This window comes from Fundulus heteroclitus, unplaced genomic scaffold (assembly GCF_011125445.2).
Source record: "Fundulus heteroclitus isolate FHET01 unplaced genomic scaffold, MU-UCD_Fhet_4.1 scaffold_88, whole genome shotgun sequence".
In the NCBI taxonomy this organism is placed as follows: Eukaryota; Metazoa; Chordata; class Actinopteri; order Cyprinodontiformes; family Fundulidae; genus Fundulus; species Fundulus heteroclitus.
This window is the reverse complement of record NW_023397340.1, coordinates 1,031,915-1,055,869: the sequence shown is the minus strand read 5'-3', so window position 1 is coordinate 1,055,869 and position 23,955 is coordinate 1,031,915. Positions and strand designations below refer to the sequence as shown.

The window sequence follows — 23,955 nt, the reverse complement described above, 5'->3', positions numbered from 1 at the left end:
TAATTAGTTTTCACTCCATTTCACCTGTGCACTTCACTATATAGTTCTGCCTCAGTCTTTAGTTCTCTGCCAGATCATTAACGAGCCCACGGTGAGTTTTGTTCCAGCGTTCCTTTATTGATTGACCTGTTGATGCTAACCTGAGAGCCTTTTTGATTCTGAGCCAGCCTGTTCCCTGATCTGTTTTTCCTGCCCTGTCTGACTGATTTACCGGTTTACCGACCTGATTCTGTCCCATGGTTATCCGAGCTTGCTTTTGCCCTGTCTGTACCTCTGCCTATTTTGGACTGCCTTTTGTGTACCGGATTTTGGACTGCCCTTTTGATCATTGAGCCCGCCTGTCCCTGTTTCATTATTAAAATCCTGTTTTTTGCTTATACCTCGCTTGTTTGGTTTGAATACTGGGTTTGCCTGATTCTAGTTCATAACAATATATATATATATATATATATATATATATATATATATATATATATATATATATATATATATATATATATATATATATATTAACACTATATTTACAGATGTAAAATATAGTGTTAATGACGATGTGCAAAACAGTGCAAAAGAATGAATAAATGTCTATAATTTTGAGTCAGAATTACAGAGGAGGGGCGTCTGAGTCTCAGAGGCCCAGCAGAGCTCCTCTGCTGGGCCAGTGTGTCGTAGAGAGGGTGTGAGACATTGTCCAAGATGGACTGAAGCCTGGACCGCATCTAGTCCAGCTTATTATTAAAGTACACTCCCAGGTACTTATACCACCAGTCTTTCAAAGAACTTTGTCACTACAAATTTCAGGGCGACAGGTTCGTAGTCGTTTAATCCAGAGACGGCGAGTTTATGGGGGACCGGGATTATTCAGAAATTTACAAGAACTAAACTTTAAAAGCTGATATTTCCGACAAATAATGCCAGACGTCCTCTAAGGTTTAAGTGGCAAATTAACGAGATGCACTTCTGGATATTTCCCAAAGTGTGCGGTAGCTACATGCAGTCTCTTTTCCGTTATGAGGTTGACTTCTCCCAGGTGCAGAGTTGACATGATATCATCCACCTTGGACTTTTCATTGTTTGTGAGGAAGAAGCTTCAACATGGCTGCATCAAGTAGGTGTTATTATGCTGCTGCAGTAACTAATGCTTGCAAGTTACAAGTCACATCTGATTTTTATGGCAGACAAGCACCTCAGTTAGCCGGTCTTTTTGCTAACACTAATGACATAGTGATCCGTATACGGTCTGTTGAGAATTGGCACCAACTGTTTAAATATTGTTGGACAATGTTCTGAAACATAGGCAACTGTTTTTTTAACCCTTCAATTTAAACAATATGTTGTGATGATGTGACATGCTGAGTTAAACCAAAGTTTCTAAGTGTGTCACACAGTCCTTTCGCATCTCAGTCTTCAGGGTTGTCAACATGAAAGTTGAAGTCTCCTACAATAATTAAACAGTCATAACGCATATCACAGATAGGAGGTCACTAAGATAATTAAAAAAGTTTGATGTGGATTTAGGAGGCCTGTAAACATTCAGAAACATAGTTTGTACTTGGCACTTTACACGGAGAGCCAAATGTTCAAAAGAGTTGAATTTTCCCAAAAACACCTTTTGACACTTTAGTGGATCATTAAACAATGTTGCCACTCCTTCACCTTTCCTTTGCTGTCTGCTCTCACAAAGAAAATTGTAGATTGGAGGAGTCGACTCCATCAGAATAGCTGCTTCATTAGATTCAAGTAACCATGTTTCTGTTAAAAACATTACATCAAGATTATTGTCAATAATGAAGTCATTAATTAAAAGGGACTTTCCTGACTGAGATCGATTGATTATTCCTGTTTGTTATCCTTTTGCTTTTCTTATTTCTGCCACGTATCATTACAGATATTCCATAATCTCCGGCAAAAGGCCCAAGCTGATGCTGGAAACTGTCATGTCTGATAAACTTGCTGCTAGGGCCTGGTGTGTATCACAGAGAAGTGATCTGGAGGTCCTGAGCACAGGAATGTTCCGTGATATGTAGAGGAGGAGGTTCTGGGGCTCTGCGACCTTTGGATGATGCTGGTTTAGTCACAGAGCTGGGGTTGTCAGAATGGCTATGTGGAGAGGATGTCAACTGTAGGCCAATCTTAATGAATCTCTTTGTTCATGTTGTGAGAAAATTCCAGAAAAGGAACATCTGAGCTTTGTGGAGAGAAAAGGGAGATGGGTGTAGTCTGGACCAGTGTTCATGGGGATGGAGGTTTTTGGTCCTCTTTTTGTCCTTCTGAGAACTGGGATGAATCCTCCTGTAATTCTGACGTAGCCTCTTTCTGTGTCATCTTTCTGGCTATCTTTATCTTGGCTTGTTCGGGCTGTACTGGGCATATCATTTATTTTGGCACTGGTTGAGCTTTGTTTTGGGCGAAAACTGATGGTGCATGGTTCACAGAATAGAAGATGTTTGAAATCAGCCATTTTGCCCCGGACCTATTTAGAGAGAAACCATCTCTGTTGAACAGATGTCTCCTCTCCCAAAATATGTTAAAGTTGTCTATGAAGGTTACAGTTGTTTGTTTGCATGTTTTTTTCAGCCATTTGTTAAGCATCAGAACTCTGGAAAAAATCTCATCTCCACAATTAACGGGCGCACGAGGGCCGCTGAGAAACACCTTGATATTAAGTCCATCAACTAGATTTAGCAGACGAATGTAATCCTCTTTCAAATGTTTAATCTCATTTACAGATCCATTGCATAATATCAGGGTCCTTGGCCCTGTGGCGTGTTTTTTCTCTGGTAGCTTAGAGCGAAGATTGTTGACATACCTTTGATTGTTGTGGTGTGATCCTCCTGGGTCTCATGTTGAAATGGAGCGAATCTGTTTAGTAACAGAATTGCACCATTTCCAGCAGGTTTACTCTTATCATTTGTTGTGAGAAAAGCCCGTTGTTGTTTCACTTTTCTTGGGACACTTCTCTGTAGCATCGGCCAGTTTTCTTTGTCTAGGTGTGGGGTTCGTTGATCCTTTGGCCTTGCACCCAGAGTGGTCTAGGGATTCTCATTTTCCTCAGGGAACTGTTTGTTCACTGAGTTGTTGGGCTGGTGTTCACCGTTCGGAATCACAGGCAGGGTTGTTTTATTTCCATACGCAGCCTTTACATCATAACTCACTTCAAGTCGTCGAATTTTCAGCTCCATAGCGGCTATTTTCTGTAGAAGCGTGTCAAAGTCCTCTGTGGTGAAGAGGCATCGGGTGGTTCTTCTCCATTTCCACTTCATGTTGAATTCTTTCCATAAGAGCGTTTTTCCTGAGAACTGACTCCTCTGGGGTGCAAAGAGGCATCTTGTGTGGATTAGCTGAAAAATAAAATTGTCCACACAGGAGGAAAAAATAAAAATAAAAAATAAATAAAAGAAAATAAATAAAAAAACTAAATCCAACTTTGTGTAGTTTTGACTTAGGGATAAAAAGAAGATAAAAAGTAAAAGGCAGGAAAATGCAAGCGAGCAGGTAGCAGAGAAAAAAGCGTCCGAGCAGGCAGAGAGGTGGAGAGCAAGGCTGACCCTCTTCATTAAATTGTCATACAATCCCAATAATATGAGTTATAGCAACAGTTCCCCTTTGGGATTATTTTTATATTAAATTGAATCAAAAATGTAATAAGTAAATATACATGACATGTTATTTTTCACACAATAAGTGATTAAAATGTGTCCTTAATTCAAAATGTCCATGACCCTGTGGGGTCGCGAGGGGTGCTGGTGCCTATCTCCAGCTGTCAACGGGCGAGAGGTGGGGTATACCCTGGACAAGTCGCCAGTCTATCGCAAGGCAACACAGAGACAAACAGGAACTTTTTCCTCACTCCTGAATATTTCAGTCGACTCTTACTGGTATGATATATATTTTATATATCATCCACCCTATTATATATCATATTATATATATTTTATATCATCCAACTTAACTGCATACTTCTCACAATTAATTTCATTAAAATGTATAGAATTCTATCTTAAAATGTTGCATTTCCCTCTATAAATATGGTGGATCGATACAGACTAAATGGAACACAGCTTGCTTTTGCACTTGACACTTGACACACACAAATTAAAGATTGTCTACCTTTACTGAAGAAGATTCTAAATATATTATGCATCCTTTTCACTTGAAATGTCATCAAAATAAATAGAACTGTCTTGTTTTATTTAACACCTTACAACAATATTTAACGAAAATATTGTTAAATATTTTTTATGAATGCGGAAGTTGTCTTGCGCTTTTCTGAGAACGCACTAAAATCTTCTGTGAAACTAATGAAAGAAGGATTGTCTACCTTCCGTGAACGAAAATTAGAAAAAATAATATCCACACTTCTTACTATAAATGCATATATACACAGTTGTTTTCCTTAACTGTTTGCTTTTTCACATAACGGCAGCCATGTTTTGTTTTGTTTTTTGCTGTGGAAAAGTCACATGACCAGGTTGCAACCCAAATAGGCCAAATAAAACGACAGACTGAAACGTATGAACGGGCAAAATGGTGACAATACCAGTGTACCAATGTGGATATTTCACGTTATTCAGTGAGACTGGGTTGTGTAACACTGTAAATTTTATAATATATATTATTGCTGTTATTGTTTCAGTCGTCAGTTTCAGTCGTCGATTTGATGCAGAGGGACAGAATAACGGCAGTCATAGGAGTGAGGATGACGTACCACCTAAAAACAGTAACAGCTACAGGTGCAAGGCTAATAGGTCTTTGCATTAAATGAAATTAAATGTATAGTTGGTGTTAAAGATTGGGTTTACCGGCCTGCTGTTACATGTCTATTGAAAACCCATCTTACCCCGGTTCCAGATTTGGCTGCAAGTGAGAAAACATTAATCAAGAGGTAGAACAGTTTAATATGCATATTTAATTCATAGAAATGAAATATGGAGACAGAGTTTACATTACCAATCACGATGATTTTCACCGCGCGGTCGAGAAGTCTGTCTTAAGTAAGTTTTGGACAAAAACTCTTTTTTATCAACTTTAGAGCTCCTCCTGCAAGCTCAGGGGGAGGATGATTGACCCCCTCTCCTCCAGCCCCCCGGGGGCAATAAAACTCCATGTTTATCTTACGCTGGAGCAGGGAGAGGCAGACACCACTATGCTTGACTAAGATATTTTCTTAACAATTTCCCTCTGTTTTGATCCTAAATAGATCAAACCAAAAACTAGGCTAAACTAAGTCAATGTCTTGAAACCCTTAAACAAAGTGTAAATGGTAAGATGCAATATTGTAACCCACTGTCCGCTCTGTTGGCGACTTATGAAATCAAATTAAGTTCAAATTTACCACTTTAATGTAAAATAACCCAAGTATAAGCTAATAAGCTACTAAATCTAAATCTCAAACCTACTAGAATTAAGAAAAGTAAGCACCTTTATCAGAGAGGTACAAGGCTAAGATAACTTTGCAACTACCAGAAACTGTTATATGATCTAAATATGACTTTAAGTGTCCTAACCTAGATTAACAAGATGTCTTTTTAGAAATTAATATAACCTTTGAAAGCACTACACTCAGATCAAACCACAGAATAAAAACCAGATTATCATGCAATGCAAAACCAAGATTCTAACAGTACTAGCATTTAACATCTAAGTAATATGTAACTTATAAGACAAATACAGTGATTACAAAATTCTTTTTTTTTTTTTTACACAATCCATTCAATTGTTGTCATGATGTCTTGCATCTCAGAGATGTCTTCACCTCGCCCTTAAAGAAGATGGTTTATAGAGTCATTTGTCCCAACCGCAATCTCCACACAGCTGTATGTGAATCATTTTATTAAAAATAAAAAACAGAAACAAAATAAAAATCCAGCAGCCTCGTCCGCGAGTGGCAATCGGCGTGTCAAATTGTTCCGGTGATCCTTCCTTGAACCCTCTGGCGGCTGGTACACACGGCTCTGGAATCCTGATGGGCCCCTGACCTCTGGCCCACCACATCTGTCTGTTGATGACCTTAGCGTGCACTCATTCGAGGTCGGGGGTCGTGGACTCTCCTTCACAATCCCGGACTTACCTAATTTTATGTCTCCAATACAACCTGAAACTTACACGACAATCTTTTAGATATCAAATGTCGTCGGAGGTTGACTTCAGTCCCAAAAAGCTCCTTTCAGTCGTATGGAATCGTATCCTGTAATGAAATTAACTGAACACTCCCACAAGAAACACACATTGAAGCTTTTGACCCCATTTACAATTTGGACTGTGCACAGATTGTAGCCAATTGTTTTTAGAATCCCTATTAATCCTTACCACCTTCCATTGTTCCATCTTCATCCTATGGTAAACCTATTTTAGAAATGTAATAGTTAATGAGACACTTTATCACAGTTTCACTGTCCTTACGCTGGGCCTCTGATTGTCCTGTAAGAAAATGCAGCAAGCACACATACTTTAATCTCTGGTGAGGATTGCCTTGTCTGTCAAATCAAAAATTAGTTAATGCAGTTTTGAAATCAAAGTACAGTTACCCTGTAAGAATGTCAGCATGCTTTTTGGATTCAAAAAATTACCAGACATTGCACACAAAACTTCTCAGCATGTCACCACCCCATTAAACTCTGTAACCTCTGCTCCAATTTCAGATGTCCACTCTGTGTGCTGCGAAAAAGTTCCTATTTTTAATCTGAGAGAAAAAGCAAACCCCCATTTTGTTCACCTATCGTTCTATCAAGTGTTTAAACCCTGATCCAGTTAACTCCAACACAAGATATGCAGCTTTGAATCCTATTTTAACAGGGTCTTTAATAGAATTAGTTTAGTTATACATCAAGTTACCCTCTGTTTTTCTTTGCTTTTCTATTTTATGCAGTTTTTCCTAGTTTATGTAGTTATTCTATTGTATTTAACATTCACTTTATTGTACTGCTAAAACTGTTTAAGCCTTCCATGAACCCAGAGGGGGCTAAGCTAACCGGCCTTATGGAGTCTTTGTCCAGCAGATACAATCTGTCTGACACTTCGACCATTAAATCAAATTTATGGTACAGGCCATGGGCCTTGGGAGTCAACTAAACCAACATTCAGAGAGCCATGGAAGAATTCTTTCAGGGGTTCACAACTGCTTATAGGATGCTAATTAAAATCCTTCAGGTCAGTCGACCCGTCTCTGGGCTCCAAAGGTAGAAATGTTAAATGACCCTTCTCTGGTAATTCTAGTGTACAACCGTTATCTAATTTACAACGCAGTCACATACCTCCCCTGCGTTCCTGCCAAAGAGCCCTTCATCCAAGTTAATTAACGGTATCCCCTTTTCCATTTTGTGTAGTTTTTTTATTTTATCCTTATTATCCCTCCTTGGAACAAAAATAATTTTGTTACAAAAACATCAACCGAGAACAGTATATGGTCATCAAGTGAAGACAATTTAACTGCAAACACTTGTCTTTGTTGAAGTAGGAAAACCACTTCCCTGTATCCTGAATCCAAATCAAAATATAAGTCAATTTCATCATACCATATATCTGCAAGAGGTCCTTCAAAAGTTGTGTAAGATCAGTGTACCCATTGAAATGATGACTGTAGACTGATGGCCTAAGTTGCACACAGCAATTCGGTTTTGTGAGAAAGCTGGATGTTCCAAAATATGTACATACTGAGACAGAGTGGAACCTGAATAAAACACCTGGTAACATAGCAACATCTGGTGAAAAGCTGGTTTATCATAGTTGGCAACGGGTATTTGTACAATAGAAAAATCTCAATACTTTTCAGCTAATAAGAAATAACCTAAAATATCAGTTTTAACCTATGTTGTTTAGAAACAGAATGTCTCAATCAGGACACATCTGTGCGTACCAGAGAGGCCCCACATCGTAAAACCGAGTTGTATAACCGTCACCCCAGGAAATCCTAAGATGATAACAACTGTGTTTGGTAGATTTATGACATGCAGCTGTTAACCAGAAAGACAACTCACAGAAACCTAAATGTAAGTGTAGCATGTAAAAATATTCCCACCCCAGTGGATTTTCTGCTCATAGAAGATATGGTAAAATACACCTGCTGCTGTTTAATTATGAGCAATACGGTCATGGACATAATAGAATTAAAACTCATGTTTTAAAGCAACATATCAGTTACATAGAAAAAAACTTAATAGATATTAGTATATTTTTCTAAACCGCAAACCTGTGCACTAGGATACGCTCAATTCGGCTGCCTTAAGAAATGTTTTACCATCTCCTCATCCGTTTGCCTAGGGACTCAAAAATGTGGAAGAAAAAAAATATGAGAACACAGGCCATCCAGATCACATTCCATTAAATTTGTTCAGTAGTATATGGCTAGAAATAACTGTCTGTGTTTTACCTTAAAGATGTTTGATACCAGTCCGTGGCTCCTGAGATGGGCTCGGACAGACATGCAACAGATCAGGCAAACATGAGATCGGAGTTAAGACTTCATATTCAAGGCTTTCAAGTGTGACACTCCACATTTCTTCCCCAGTGTTGCAGGAGCAGATTGCTGTAATGTCTCTGCGAGCACCTCAGTGACAAAGTCCCCTTTTCACAACTCAGATGCTGATGAATCAAGTGGCTCCAATATGTGCAGAAAGTTTATACAGTCACTTCCCTTGACAGCTTGGGATCTGCGCTGTTCATGAGCGTTGGCCACTTTTCCAGGGTGCGGAAACATTGTTCACGGGAGTGTTATCCCCCTGCTGGGGTACTGCCCTTCTGGATGTGAGGTCGTATTGGGACTTCATGCCAGGATTTGTTGACTTGATGCCAGGCTGACTTGCTGATGCGAAACAGTCACATGCCCAGGGCCCAGTGTAAGCAGCTGTAGGTGTTTGAAAAGTTCTGACATGTCCACCTCGTCTGCTCCTTTCCCCATGTCTGCTGATTTGTCAGCAAGTCAGCCTGGCACAATGTCATCCACGTTCATGCGCAGGAACAACAAATCTGGAATCAAATGAAGAACAGAAAAGCGGAGGAGGCGCCCCCCCCCCTTCTTTAATTAAATTAGAGACATTGGTTGGTGCAATCTGCCGCTTATTGTTACTCCCTTCCTATGTTGTTTCCCAATAACTGTAATTTTACTAACTTTATTAACAAACTCAAGCGTTGTGTTTCACCCCTCCTTTGAGTCACAGGTAAATGGTGTATCAAATATTGTCCCAGCGAGTGTATCAGGATTTAAGTTCATTAGCCGAGACACTGAAGAGGACACACTGTCTAACATTATTTCTCCAAATAATCCACCCATAATGGACAGAGTTGTTTTGGGATGCACACCTGTGTGTCTGATCCATCCTATTGATGTTTTCCGGTAGATGTTGTGAGTCGCAGCAATTTTTAGAAAATTTTTAAGTCAAATTCTGCCAGCCACGATCGATCACCAGCAACTGATGTTGAAAAGTATATTCACCAGAATTTGCACATTACCAAATGAACAAAGGCCCCTAAATAACTTTGTAACAAAGGCATCTACATTTTGTGGGACTGTGAAAATGTGGTTACATACAATGAATACTTTGGGAACCGTCCTGTCAAGCCATAAACATTTGTCATAGATTCCTCAATTGTAGCTGCTTCATTTGAGGATGACTTCAAAACTGACTCAAGACTAAATGCAGGGTTAACAAAATCTGTCAAATCAACCACAATATCCTTTTGCCCACACTATTAAGGTACATTTTAACCTTAACTTTTAACTCTTTTTTTTAGTTTTGCTTACTAGTGTTTTTCCCAGGCCTGTAAATGAGCAAAAGCTGATAGGGTTTACTACTCTCTATTAAACAGCTAGATTGAAGTCTGACGGATTATATCTATTTATTTATCTATTATAACTAGGGCTATCAAACAATGAAAACCTTGTAATCACTATGTAATCGCAAATTATATTTTATTTCTGAAAGTGTATACATTCATTAGGCATTTTAAAATGCTATTTCGCAATAGATAACGCTAGTTAAAATTACACTCTTACAGAAGGCATCTTCCCTTTTTTGTTTTTTCCCAATTTTTAATGCCTCAAAATGTTCTCCCAAATTTTTAACAACTTTCCCAAACTTCTAACCTCTTTCTAACTTTTAGGCTATAGCTTAAAAATAAAAATTTTCTCCAAAACTCACCAAGATGCAGCCGGCCCGTGCGCTTCCCACTGCAACTCACCCAATCAGCTTGCAGCCAATACCTCAAATGCTTTTCTGCATTGAAACTTCACCTGCACTTCAACAAACATCATTAATGCATCGTCCTTTTTTCCAATGATTTCCACAATGACCTGTGGTGCTGCAGAAAAGTCCTCTTTTCGTGTCCAATTTTCAAACAGTTCCTCTGCTTACTCCTAAAATCTGACGGTCACGGCACCATGTTAAAGATTGGGTTTACCAGCCTACTGTTACATGTCTATTGAAAACCCATCTTACCCCGGTTCCAGATTTGGCCGCAAGTGAGAAAACATTAATCAAGAGGTAGAACAGTTTAATATGTATATTTAATTCATAAAAATTAACTATGGAGACAGAGTTTACATTACCAATCAAGATGATTTTCACTGCGCGGTCGAGAAGTCTGTCTGAAGTAAGTTTTGGACAAACACTCTTTTTATCAACTTTAGAACTCCTCCTGCAAGCTCAGGGGGAGGATGCTTGACCCCTCTCCTTCTGACCCCAACCCCCCCCCAGGGGCAAATAAAACTCCATGTTTATCGTACGCTGGAGCAGGGAGAGACAGACACCACTATGCTTGACTAAGATATTTTCTTAACATTTGCAATCCTGTTCAGAAACACTTTTGGTTATACTGGGTGAAATGGTCCTTCCATCCTGAGAATAATCAATGCATCATGTATTCTGAAAAAGGATGGGAAACAATTAGATCTCTGTGAGAACTGCAGGCCTATAAAAACTAATCCTGACCAATCCCTGCCCTTCGTTGTGAAGGGCAAGGATTGGTCGGAGCTTTGGCCTGCAGGCCTATAAAAACTAATCCTGACCAATCCCTGCCCTTCGTTGTGAAGGGCAAGGATTGGTCGGAGCTTTGTTCCTGCTCTAACACCCCTTTGTTCCTCAAGTTCCAGGGGGATCGCCTTATCTATTGGTTGTCCCACATGCCAATCATTCTGACGCGCTCATGTAACACCAGTGTGTTACGTTGCTAGCTTCCGCTTGCTGGCTGCGCATGCGCACTTCTAGTGTTTGTGTATCTGGTTTGCCTCGGTGTTAGCCGTTCATTGTAGCTCCACTGCTCTCACTGTATACTTTGAAAATGGCTGAAAGTTGCAAGAAGAAAATTTCAACTCCAGCTCGCCCATGATGCCTGCAGAGAAGATCCACACCAAGGCAGGGAATGAACTCTGGTCCGTTTAAAGTGGACAACATGAGGTAGGTGTGAATACATCCCAAGTCACCCTGGTGAACATTAGCCTCATTAAATATATGCATCTTCGTTGTTTTCTTTGTTTGTTGGAGCCAATGTCAACTGAATTATTTAGATAGGAATGGCATCATCTACTGGCTTCGATAGACTGGTGACCTGTCCAGGGTGTACTCCGCCTCTCGCCCATTGACAGCTTGAGATAGGCACCAGCACCCCTTGCAACCCCACAAGGGATAAATGAGTGTGTCGGAAAATGGATGAATGGATACATTCCACCCAGACTCATTTACAGTACCTGCTCCTTATCCTCTTTATTAGCAGCAGGTTGCTGCTAATAAACCTTACCCTTTTTTGTCAAAAAATACAGTGCTGGTGTAACACAGTTAAAAAAGGCGTGCGGGGACATTATCCGTTGGATCTGTAACAGCTGTTTGGTCTGTACCTGTAGTCATTAGTATGAAGTACAAAGGGATTCTGGGTATGCCTCAGACCAACAGCTTCACTGCACTGAGGCAACATAGCTGCTATTAAAAAACTCCTGAAAGAGTATAAAACTTACATGACGTGTGTTATTGTTTTCACCGTGCCCCGTCTACGGTGAAACACCCTCGGTGGACCCAGCTCGTTTTACCCAGTCAGGCGACCCCCACTTACTTATTACCTTGAATGTCGGACGCATAAAACAGACAAGTATACTTTTAGTTATATTTTATCTACGTAAAGACAGAGAAACAGTTACAGTCACACCAGCGCTGATGGGCTCTTGATCGGCAAGAAGCCCCGATTGCTCATCACACATACATTATATAGGGCTCTAGGTACACACCCATGCAAGGGTTGTACACATCCAAACTGTGACATCAGCAGAGAAACTGTGTCACCTCCGGGGTGGTATCTGATAGATATGTGCCAATCTTTTGGGTCAATGCCATCTAAGTGTGCCAGGCAGCTCCGGGATAAACAGCTCGTTCCACTTGACCTCGTTGATATCCTAACACGTGCATGATGAGGTTTGTGGATTGCTAAATGTGATGTGCTGTCTTTCCAGAGAGAAAACCTGCTGTGTTGTTTTGTTTGCAGGTACGAGTCAGACTACAAATGTGCTATACTGTTGTTAACTGTATAAAATAGTAAACATAGTTTCCAAAAGGTGACGGTGTTTAAAAAGGCTAGTTGCTAGAAACCATTATTGTTATAAAATGTAAAAGAGATTCTGGGTAATCCTCAGAGCAACAGTTTCATTGCATTCATAGAGCTAACAAAAAGTTAGATTTTGACCCATTTTGTTAAAGTTTTGTCAGGATCTGAAAATGTTCCATTCTTCTCAATTCTTGACTGTGAGGCTTTAAGCTCGGCAGCAACTTGACCATCTTTACCTTTTAGATGTGGATTTGAAACTCAGGTCTCAGGTAGCTTTGTTAAGACAGAGTGGAGCCTGTAAGATTTACAGGCTCTTCTTTGTTGTGTGCAACTGTTTTCTTATGATTTCTACTCTAGGAAAGGGAGAGTCCGGTTTGTTTTTCAGTTTTATTTTCACAACAAAATCATACATATGTATTTTCTTTTAAGGTGAAAAAAAGAGTTCACACTCAAAGCACGAGAGACTTCTTATTTAGATGGGAAATAGTAAGACTAAATGATTTGATAGATAGCTTTTTGTAGTTCTAGCACATTGACCTGAGATAATTCAGTCGTCTTGCATGGGAAGGTTGTGGGTTTGATTTAAGCATCACCCTATCACACATTGTTGTGCCATGGGGAGTGGCCCATAATGTATCAGTGTCTGTAGATTGAGTGAATGAGGCTTTGGTGTAAAGCGTTTTGAGTGGTCAGTATGATACCCAGTCCATTTTTCTTTTCCAAGGCTACTTTAGACTCTTGAGATCCACGAATATTGTGGCCTTTCTGTAGTGTATATTCACACATTGATTATATATGTGTAGTGCATTTAATTGCAGTTAACTAACACAGCCTGATGATGTCAGTGCTACATAGATAAACAAATAGTATGATCCTCTGGCAGCCGAGCCAGCAGTTCAAGATTTCAGATGAACAGTGAATCAACATCTAATATTCCCGCCTAAACAACCGTGCGAAAGATCAGGCTGTGAAGGAATATATTACAAGCAACAAAAATTTTTACTTTTAAGTGATGTCTTTTTCAGTACAGTAACATAAAAACGCTACATTTTGTGTCATCAAAATATATATTAAAGATAAAAACATGAGTGTTAAGCCTGAGGAGTTCTACGGCAGTTCTCCGCTGAAGGACGCAGAGATCAGCCTGGAGAAGGATCCAGAAAAGAGAGGCTAGATGTACTGTCACAGTTGCCATAGAAACATACCTGCTCCTCACCTAAGCATCATCAGCGAACTCAGACAGAAGTCTGTCTGCTGTGGAGGGAATTGGGGAGAGAAAGAGAGACAGGCGAGGCTGTGCATCTCAACAAATCCTCATGGAAAGAAATCTCAACTCAGAAAACACTGATCAAAATTCAGCAGCCTCTCCCAAAAATCCTGCTTTGCATCATTTTCACAAGCTGACCCAAAAACTTACAAACACACACACACACACACACACAAACAGCGTGATTGGAATAACTTGCATTCCAAAGAAGCCCTCAGCACAGCCAGCAATCTGACAGAACCTACTCAAACTCATCACATGTGTGGGTGGAAATTCAATGAGCCTAAAAAAAAACAAAGGTTACTTCCACCCAGAGTCTCCAAACCAAGTTTTCTACACAAGAATGCATATTTGTATAAAGCATTGTGATTTTTTTTTCTTTACAGCAAAAATAAGACTTAATTAGTTGATCAAACTGAACAGTTCACCTGGATTGAACTGGTGCACTCCAGTGCAAAAATAGAGTTTGCATCCAATATTAAAAAAAAATTTAAAAATTTATTGTGAATATTAAAATGGATTTAGCTTGTGGTTAACAATCTCTATTTACACCATTTAACTTTGACAAGGGCCAAATGAGTCAACATGAGGACAGAGATTGGACATGTTCTCAGTGTGAAAGGACTTGTTGACATTCTTTTTCCTGATTGTGGAGCTTGACGGACCAGAACAGAACAGAAAATTTAAGTTGTTCCATAATTTGACAGTGAACAACAGAGAGCGGGTCCGTCGACGGTGACATTCAGAGTAGTCATGGAAAATGTGGAACCGTTCTTATTAATTAACATAACGTATTTGCTCCATCAGTTGGACGTAAACGCCATGGAGCAAGCACAGAGGATGTAGAATCTGGGGTTAACCTTGCTGACCTTGTTTTCTGATTGGCTACACGTTACACTCAACAGCCTGGGTGCTCGGTTGTCCTTGGGGAACACCCCACATGCCTGATGTTCTTCTGAGTAGACCAGATCACTTTTAACACACCACACACGGCAGGAATATCTCTAAAGAACTTAGGAACCACCCCAATAGTCTGCGTCTGTTGGAAGGGGAAGATCAGGGCAATACATGGGCAAATTATCCTGCCGTGTGAACCAGCCTTTAGATAGAAAATCTTTTGACCAATCTGTCTGGATGATTGATGGAATTGACTTTGTAAAGTGCCTTGAGTTGACATGTGTTGCAAATATATAAATAAATTTGTACGGAATTTAACTAAAATTGAATACCAACAAGAATAGAGTGGAACCCGGTGGTGCAGAGTCGAGAGGGTGGAATAGGGTAGCGCCAGCGTAAAAGGGGCTAATGACGTGTAATGCTATCAGCAAAACCAGTTATGTTCGTCATCTCTTTCTGTGGATGAGAGGCAGGATACGGATACAGCTTCTCAATCTGCATTTGTCGGATTGACTTATGTCGTTTTCGGGCCGCCACCCGCTTGACCGGAGGTGTACTGCAGTTTTCATCACAACTACCCCATACATCATTGGACCGATTTTCAGAAATGGCACCTAGCATATGGAAGCGTGTCAAACTTAAAAGCCCTATAGGCTTTGTCTTACCCCAGGCTTTAAAACCTGGGGCTTGCAATGGAAAAGGAGCTTATGACCCCAAGTGTCTCTGATTGCGAAGACAAAGAGGTTTTCCTTCCACTGACTTGAGAGAATATGGTATTAGAAATCACAGTTCCGCATGCCAAGCTGAACAGATGCTTGCTCAGTCGCAAGACCAAGAGGGGCTGCCAAGTATTTTTCATCCTTGTTTTCATCTGAGCAGTTAAAGTAAGGGTGTGTTTTGGGGCACAAAAATGTGGTTATGGGTGAACAATTTAAATGTTATTTATTTGATTGTGTTTCGCTTTGTTTGTGGTGTTTAAAGGTCATAGCTACAACTTTTTAATCAAAATGATCTTTTTTTTTTTTCAAAAATGATACATCCACAGGTGTTGAATATAAGTATGAATTTTACTGAAAAAAATATAGCATATAAATAATAGTTTTATCAATTTTAACAGGTCCAAAATATATAAATATTTACTTCTGTATATGATGGCAACGTTGACACGAAAGGATTCTTCTCCAATAGAAATAGTAAGTCGAAGTCAAGTAAGATGGACCTCAGGCCTTGCCAGATTGTAGAAGCTCTGTGAGTGAATAATGGCTTCTTCTCTGAGTTACATTTCTCAGAGTCAAGTAGACAGCAGCAAATTTAGAATGAACATATGTCTACCTTTTGAGCGCATGTGACGTACGTATATTGAGACAAGTTGATTATTTGTGTTGCCAGTAGGTGGCACTGTGACGGTGATGTACTATTATAAGAGATCAGAAAGAGACAAATATGAGAGAAATGTTTGTTCAGACTACTATGTTGCATGATGCCTGCAGTGAAAGACAAATAGAGTTCATCAACCTTGCTGATGAAGCAGATGAAGCCTCCGACCTCATTAAGTCTAGAAAGAAATCTAGCAGAAAACTGGAGAGTCTGGATCCAGAGATATGAACTGTACTTTGTTGCCGGCGGAACTGAGGAAAAGTCTGATGCAGTGAAAATAGCCACGTTTCTGCATGTAGCAGGAGATGAAGACATCAAGGTATACAACACCTGTGATCAAATGAAAGAGCGGTTCCGCAAATATTGTGAACCAAAGAAAAAATGTGACGTATTTGAGGCACCTGTTCTTCGCTCGACTGCATAGTAAATTAGAGACTATTGATTCATATGTGACTGATTTAAAGAATAAAGACTGTGAGTTTGAACCCCTAACCAACTCACTGATATGAGATAGAATCGTGTGTGGAATCTCATGATCAAGTAAGAGGACGTTTATTGAGAGAACCTGATCTCACTCTGGATAAATCAATAGACATTTGCAGCAGAGTCAAAAGTTTACATGTGGAGCTTGAAATCCCTGTTAATAAAGTCACAAAAAAAAAACAATATGACAAACAGAGATACAGTGGAGCTACAGCACAGCGCAAACCTGTGGGGGGTCAAGGGAACTCCACAAGATGCGGCTGTAAGCAGGATCCAAGGAAATGTCCTGCTTATGGACAAGTGTGCAAAGCTTGCCATGGGAAATATCATGATGCAAGGATGTGCAAATCATGTAATAGGTGCTCCCTTTTTAAAGCGGTTCTTTTGGTTGTACAATAAAATACATTGACTTCTGTTCCTTGACATCTGTACATTTAATAAACTGTATATTTAATTGGAATCAATACCTCTGTTAGTCCTTGCAACCTCCTTGACCGGGTACAAGAAAGGTTTAAAGTCTAAAAACCGTACCTGAGGTCACAATCACAAAAGTTGTGAAAATAAAATGATCACGTCTACCCTCAGCTGCAACCATTAAAGCATACAGGCTGCGTCGTTCATGCTGCGTCTTTACGCATGATACGCAGCTGCTCGATTTTACCCTGGTGCGCTGTGCGCGAGGGATAAACAGTGGGGAAAATGCATAAATAAAGACTGTAAAGGGCTTCTTTAGAGGGAAGAGAATGAATATTGGGTCTGAACAGAAGCTCCTGATGTTACAAGTTTCTTGATATGACCCTTAAAAGTGCGCACCTAAATTCAAGCCAAGGCAGCACGCCCACCGAAGCGCCACTGTTTCCATGTCGTTAAAAAGAAAAGAGCATGAAACACAGCTACTGACTCTACTATTGATTTTAATTGGGACATTTTGGCAGGAGTGGAAAGACATTAAACGTAGTGATAAGGCTGGCAGCTGATAAAAGCCCCTGGGTCCGAGGGAAGGGAGGGGAGAGGAGCAGACCAGAGCGTTGAGGTACAGAAACACAGCGCAAGTAGTTGAAAAAAACCTTAATTAATAAAAACAAAACTTATAAACAGACTACGTGGCGTTTTAGACTGCATCTTACGGTTTGGATCACCGAGAACATTCATGTTTTTAAAAAACACAGTAAAGCCAGAATAACTGGTTCAAAAGTAAAAACGAACTGTAGTCCAATCAGCGATTTCTTAGGTCTCCCACTGGGAGGTACCTCTTCCGTTTTGTTAATGTTGGAGTGCTTTCCTTAATGTTGTAGCGCTTTCGTTAATGTTGGAGTGCTTTCCTTAATGTTGTAATATTTTTGTTAATGTTGGAGTGCTCTCCGTAATGTTGTAATATTTTTGTTAATGTTGGAGTGCTTTTCTTAATGTTGTAGCGCTTTCCTTAATGTCGGAGTGCTTTTGTTAATGTTGGAGTGCTTTCCTTAATGTTGTAGCGCTTTTGTTAATGTTGTAGCGCTTTGCATCTCAGGGCCACCGTATGAATGCTTCTTTAAGGCAGTTGGACGGAGATGTTGACTGGCACTGGGGACCAGAGCAACAACACAGTTTTGACAAACTAAAAGCTCTTGTCAGCCAAGCACCAGTACTGAAGAACTACGATGTCAGCAAGCCAGTTACGTTGTCAGTGGATGCCAGCTCTGAGGGGCTGGGAGCTGTGCTTCTCCAAGAGGGACAACCAGTAATATTTGGATTCAGGGCATTAACTGTCAAAAAAGTTATGCTCAAATTGAGAAGGAAATGCTTGCAATTGTGTTGTAAAGAATTCCATTGGTATCTTTATGGAAGACATGTACATGTAGAACTGCGATAGACTGGCGACCTGTCCAGGGTGTACCCTGCCTCTCCTCCATTGACAGCTGAAGATAGACACCAGCGCCCCTCGCGACCCCACAGGGGATAGATGTGTTAGAAAATGGATGGATGTTCATATAGAAAACGATCACAAGCCACTGCAGGTGATATTTAAGAGATTACCCCCCAGCGCTCCAGCAAGATTATAAAGAATGGTCATGAGACTGCAAAAATACAGTCTTGAAGTTAAGTATAAATCAGGAAGGGAGATGCGTATTGCTGATGCTCTGAGCAGAACATTTTTAAATGACCATTATGAGAAACTTCTTAATGATGAGCTGGAGGTTGATTGTGTAAGTCAACAACTTCCTTTATTAGAGCAAAAGTTGCAGAAGTTCAAAGAAGAAACAAAAGAGGATGCTGAGTTAAAATTAGTCGGAAATGCCATTGAAAGAGGTTGGCCGGATAAACAGATACAAGTTTCAGATAAAGTCAAACAATACTGGACATTTACTGAAGAGCTTATATATGATGGTCTCATTTTCAAGAACGCAAGGGTGGTAGTGCCCCATAGACTAAGAAGGGAAATGCACAGAAAATCCATGAGTCACAGTTGGGCATGGTTAAGTGTAAAGAGCGATGTTCTGTTCTGGCCTGGAATAGGCAAACAGATAGAGGCTGTGGCTCAATGTGCTGTGTGTAACGCACACAACGGTAATCCAAAAGAGCCACTTATGTCACATCTAGTGCCTGAAAGAGCATGGGCAAAGATTGGAATAGATTTGTTTCACTTCAGTGGTGCAGATTTTTTACTCTGTGTGGATTATTTTGAAAAGTTTCCAAAGATCATTAAACTGAATACAACAACAAGCAAACATGTCATCACTCGACTAAAGTCTGTTTGCACGACATGGTGTGCGGGATGAATTAGTCACTGATAATGTCAGACAGCTGGTGAGCGTAGTACTACGGCGTATTAGGGCCATTTTAGACCAAAAAAAAAAAAAAAAAGTAAATTTCCGCCTAAAAACTCAGAAATTTGGAGATTAATTTCACATATTTTCCAGAAAAAAATCGGAAATTTTCTAATTTTGAAAAGTCACAAATCTCTTCCTAAAAACTCAGAAGTTTTGAGATTAATTTCACAAATTTTCAAGGGAAAACTCGGAAAATTTCGGTCGTTCATAGGTCGCACATTTGTGGGGAAATAAATCAAATATTTTCATGATTAAAGGCAGATATTTTTAACATTTAAAGTAGGATATTTTCCGACATTGTTAATTCAGAAATTTGCAAGAACAAAACTCTGCAATTTATTAGAAAAAAACTCTGAAATTTGCTGATATTTTAAAAGCAGATATTTCTGACAAATGATGCCTGAAGTCCTCTGAGATTGAAGTAGCAAATTAACGAGATGCGCTTCTAGACGTTTCCCAAAGTCTGCGGTCGCTACATGCGCTCTCTCTTCCTTGATGAGGTTGACTTCTCTCGGGTGCAGAATTGACATTATCCGCCTCGGACTTATCATCGTTTGTGAGGAAGAACCTTCCACATGGCTGCATCAAGTAGGTGGCATTATGCTTCTGTAGTAACTAATGCATGGGAGTTACAAGTCACATCTGAATTTTCTGGCAGACAGCTCAGTTAGCAGTCTTTTAGTTAACGCTAATGACATGGTGCTCCGAGCACGGTCTGTTAAGCTTTGGCACCAACTGTTTAAATATTGTTAGATAATGTTCTGATACAAAGACAACTTTTTGTTATCCTTCTATATAGATAATATGTTGGGGTGGTGTGATAAACAACAAATAAGTGGTGCACGTCTGTGCAAAATTGACAGTCAACCTGTTGCCACTGTTAGATATCCACTATTGTGTTACATCTTCACAGAAACGCGTGGAGTGACCACTGTGTCCGAATTTCTTCGTGAGCGCAGAGTTCCAGAAGAAGTCATCAACCGTTTGGAAGAGGAAAAGGTAACAGATGAGAGATCCTTATATGAATTGGAGTGATAATGGCCTAGGTTTATGAGTGGTGATTTATAAAAGATAATAGCACATGAATAAAACATTTATTCCAGCAGGATAACCGCAACACTTTAGGGCATATATGGCCAGTATGTAGGATTAAGAGCCATTTTTGTCCTAGTTTAGAGAGGATGTTTTATACTTTATCTAAAATTACTCGTATTTTCATTCTCCTGTAGCAATTTCTAATCATAATTTGCTAATGAATGTGCTTTATTTAGAATTAAACAGACTTGATGGGGTGTAAACGTAGATTACCAAAATGTGATTAAGTTGGTATACTGTAATAATAACTATGGGCTCAGAAAAGTGTAGATGAAAAAAATGCAGAGAAGCATTATTTATAAATTTAAAAAAGTTATACTTTTAGTGCACTTCATTTAAAATTATACTGAAATTGCATTCTTTTTCTTTAGTCCAATTTTTTAAGATCATTATTCATTTGAGTACTTAGCATTAAAACAGAAACTGAAAATGTTTGCTGTCGTACAGTATATATATAAAAAAAAAACATCCAAAAATGTCAGTCAGGCCTCACAATGGCTTCTTCTAATGTATTTGAATGTGCTTTATTTTGAATTAAACACACTTGTGTATTGTCACAATAATCATGAAAACTTACAAACAATGTCATTACTATAGCAACAAATTGAAGCCATAATAATTTTGGCTTAAGTCCTCAAATAGTTATCAGGGAATCCTTGACTTGGGAATTATTGCAATTCAAGGGTTGTAATTTTTAATATACAAAAGGTGTTCTTAGATTTTATACATGTATAGATCATGACAGCAAGTTTTGCATATTTTCTAATGTTATTCTCATTTATTTCTTACAATAAGCTTTTTATATCAGTAAGGCATGGGGATGATAAATAAAATATAAAGATATTTGCTTTTTAAAAGGGGACTAACTAAGTCCTTTTTATGTTTTTAGTGTGACAGTACTTCAACAGCTAGACCATTAGTGAATTTAATGTAGAAAAATATTCTGCAAAAATGGTAACTTTATTTTTATCTCTTCACAGACCTGGATCTGAAATGACGCCCATGACGGATGATCTAATTAAATTATACTTCTCCATTGGATTTAGTAACAAGGAGATACTAATGTTATTGGCACAGAATCACAGAATAGTGCTAAGTATCCGGACGTTAAAGAGACATTGCCGTGAACTGGGACTGTTCAGAAGAAAACACCATTCAGATCTGAATGACGTAAAAGCTTTTCTGCAGCAGGAACTACAGCATGATGGACAGATGCAAGGATATCGCTGGCTGCATCTTCGGGCAGTTCAGAATGGACTTGTGGTACAGCAGGACACAATACGACAGATCATCAAGTTCCTTGATCCTGAGGGTGTGGAACTTAGAAGAACTCGTCGTCTTAGAAGGCGGCAGTACAACACTAAAGGCCCAAACGCTCTTTGGCACATGGACTCTTATGATAAATTGAAACCCTATGGTATTGGGATTAATGGATGCATTGATGGCTTCAGCCGTTTTGTTTTATGGATGGAAGCTTACACAACAAACAATGACCCAAAAGTTGTAGCCAACTATTTTATAGAATGTGTCACACGTTTGGGTGGGTGTCCAGAGAGGATCCGGGCAGACAATGGAACTGAAAATGGAAATGTTGCCAACATGCAGGTGTTTCTAAGAAGAAACCACACCGACAGTTTTGCCAAAGACAGCAGTTTCATTTATGGACGGAGCACTGCCAATCAGCGCATAGAATCCTGGTGGGGAATTCTGAGAAAACAAAGCATTCAGTTCTGGATGAACATATTCAAAACACTTCAAGAGAATGGACATTTCTCTGGGAGCTTTTTGGATAAAAGCTTAGTCCAGTTTTGCTTTCTCAACCTGGTCCAGGTAGACCTCAGTTTTATCATTACTTGTTGCAAACAATAATCTACCTATATATTGTCCTAACCCTTTGTTTTCATCCCTAGAGAGATGTGAATGAAGTAGTGAGAACATGGAATACCCACTATATCAGACCAAGACCTGGACAAGAAGTTGCTGGAGGTCGACCCATCCTCATGTACACAGTCCCTCAGGAGTATGATGCTGAGGACTGTCTTAAAACAGTGGACATGGAGGAGGTTGCGGTATGCAAGGAGGAGTGCACACCCAAGAGTCAGTTTCCCTGTGATGAGACTGTCTTTGAGCTGTGTCTACTACTAATGCAGGAGAATGAATGGGAGGCTCCTACCGATGCTTATAATGCAGCTGAATTGTACACCTCACTTAGAGCAGTATTACTTCAAAATCTTTGAACATGCTGATTGATTTTCCAGTTTCAGCATCCTTGCTATTATATGGTGGCAGTGGTATCATAATTATTTCTTATTCAGTTAAATAATTAATGTTTGCTAATGTTAAAAACCTTCCTGATGTTTACTAAAGCAGTGAAGAAGCACACCCATCTAAGCAATATTGTGGGTTTTTTTGTTCATGAATTGCCTGGTTAGGGTTCAACAGTGACATGGTTTAAGTTACAGTAAGTTTTGTCTTTTAGGTTGGGTGTGCTGGTTGCAACGGTGTCTGTGTTATGTGATATACGAACTGCACTATAACACTGTACTACAATAAACTACTGTTAGAATTATTTTTACTATTCTCTATATGTTTATTTAATTTTCCATATTCATCGTATTTATCATGTAACAAATAAGCTTTTTACCTTGGTGTGCAGTTGTGTGATTGTAGTCTGTAATTAATTGAGCCGCAAAGAATCCCGATTTTAATTGCCGTTTTGGATTATGAAACTACGTTTTTCCTTCAACAACTGCAACCTGTAATAAAGGTGTCTAATTTCATTTTAACTCATACTGAAAAATCTCTTATAAGATTCTCTTATAAATCAGGGAAACAGCTAAAGTAAATAAGATGTGTTATAACAAATTTGAACACAGTTTTTAACTTGATTCATTACTTGTTCCTCCATGTTCACATGCCTTGGTGAAAACAGGATTTTTTTAAGAGCCTTGTGTTATCTGCTTGTTTTGCTTTGGACTTTTCTGGACTTTCTCACCCTGTCACCTCTAAGCAACCAGCCACAGTCCAATCAGCTCAGCCAGCAGTCAATTAGCCCAGATGAGCTCCACCTGCTGCTAGTAGTTACTATCAACTCTGGTCACCTGTTCACCTGGCTACATACAGTACACCTGCTTCAGCCAACTCATCCCTGCCAGAACTTCTCGTCTTATCCCATCTCATGTGCTTTGACTCTACCAGTTCCTGTGTGCTTAGGCAGCTGGAATCTTCTGTTGCTTCTCTGAAGAAAGTTGCCTGTGTCTGCATGCTGCATTTCTGCCTGTTTCCCCATGAATTTCAATCACTTGCTCTGGCAGTTCTGTAGGTTCACAGATCCACATCGCCTGTTCTGGTCTGTTTACTACCTGAATCTTCTGTTCTGCTTCTCTCTGCCCACCTGCACCATCAGATATTATTCTGTCAAGTCTGGTTCTTCCTTCAATAAACCTTTAAACCAGATTGTAACTGTGGGCCGGCAATGGATTCATGTTTAAAGCCAGAATG

General features: G+C 39.5%; 1 protein-coding gene across 1 annotated transcript; it reads left to right on the top strand.

Annotated features, from left to right (window-relative positions):
* The first annotated feature begins 20,280 nt into the window (after positions 1-20,280).
* On the top strand, positions 20,281-23,162 carry LOC118562353. Its single transcript, XM_036134665.1, has 3 exons — positions 20,281-20,358; positions 21,435-22,284; positions 22,365-23,162. The coding sequence occupies exons 2-3, from the start codon at positions 21,448-21,450 to the stop codon at positions 22,689-22,691; spliced, it is 1,164 nt and encodes a 387-aa protein (XP_035990558.1). The 5' UTR covers positions 20,281-20,358; positions 21,435-21,447; the 3' UTR covers positions 22,692-23,162.
* The last annotated feature ends 793 nt before the right edge of the window (positions 23,163-23,955 follow it).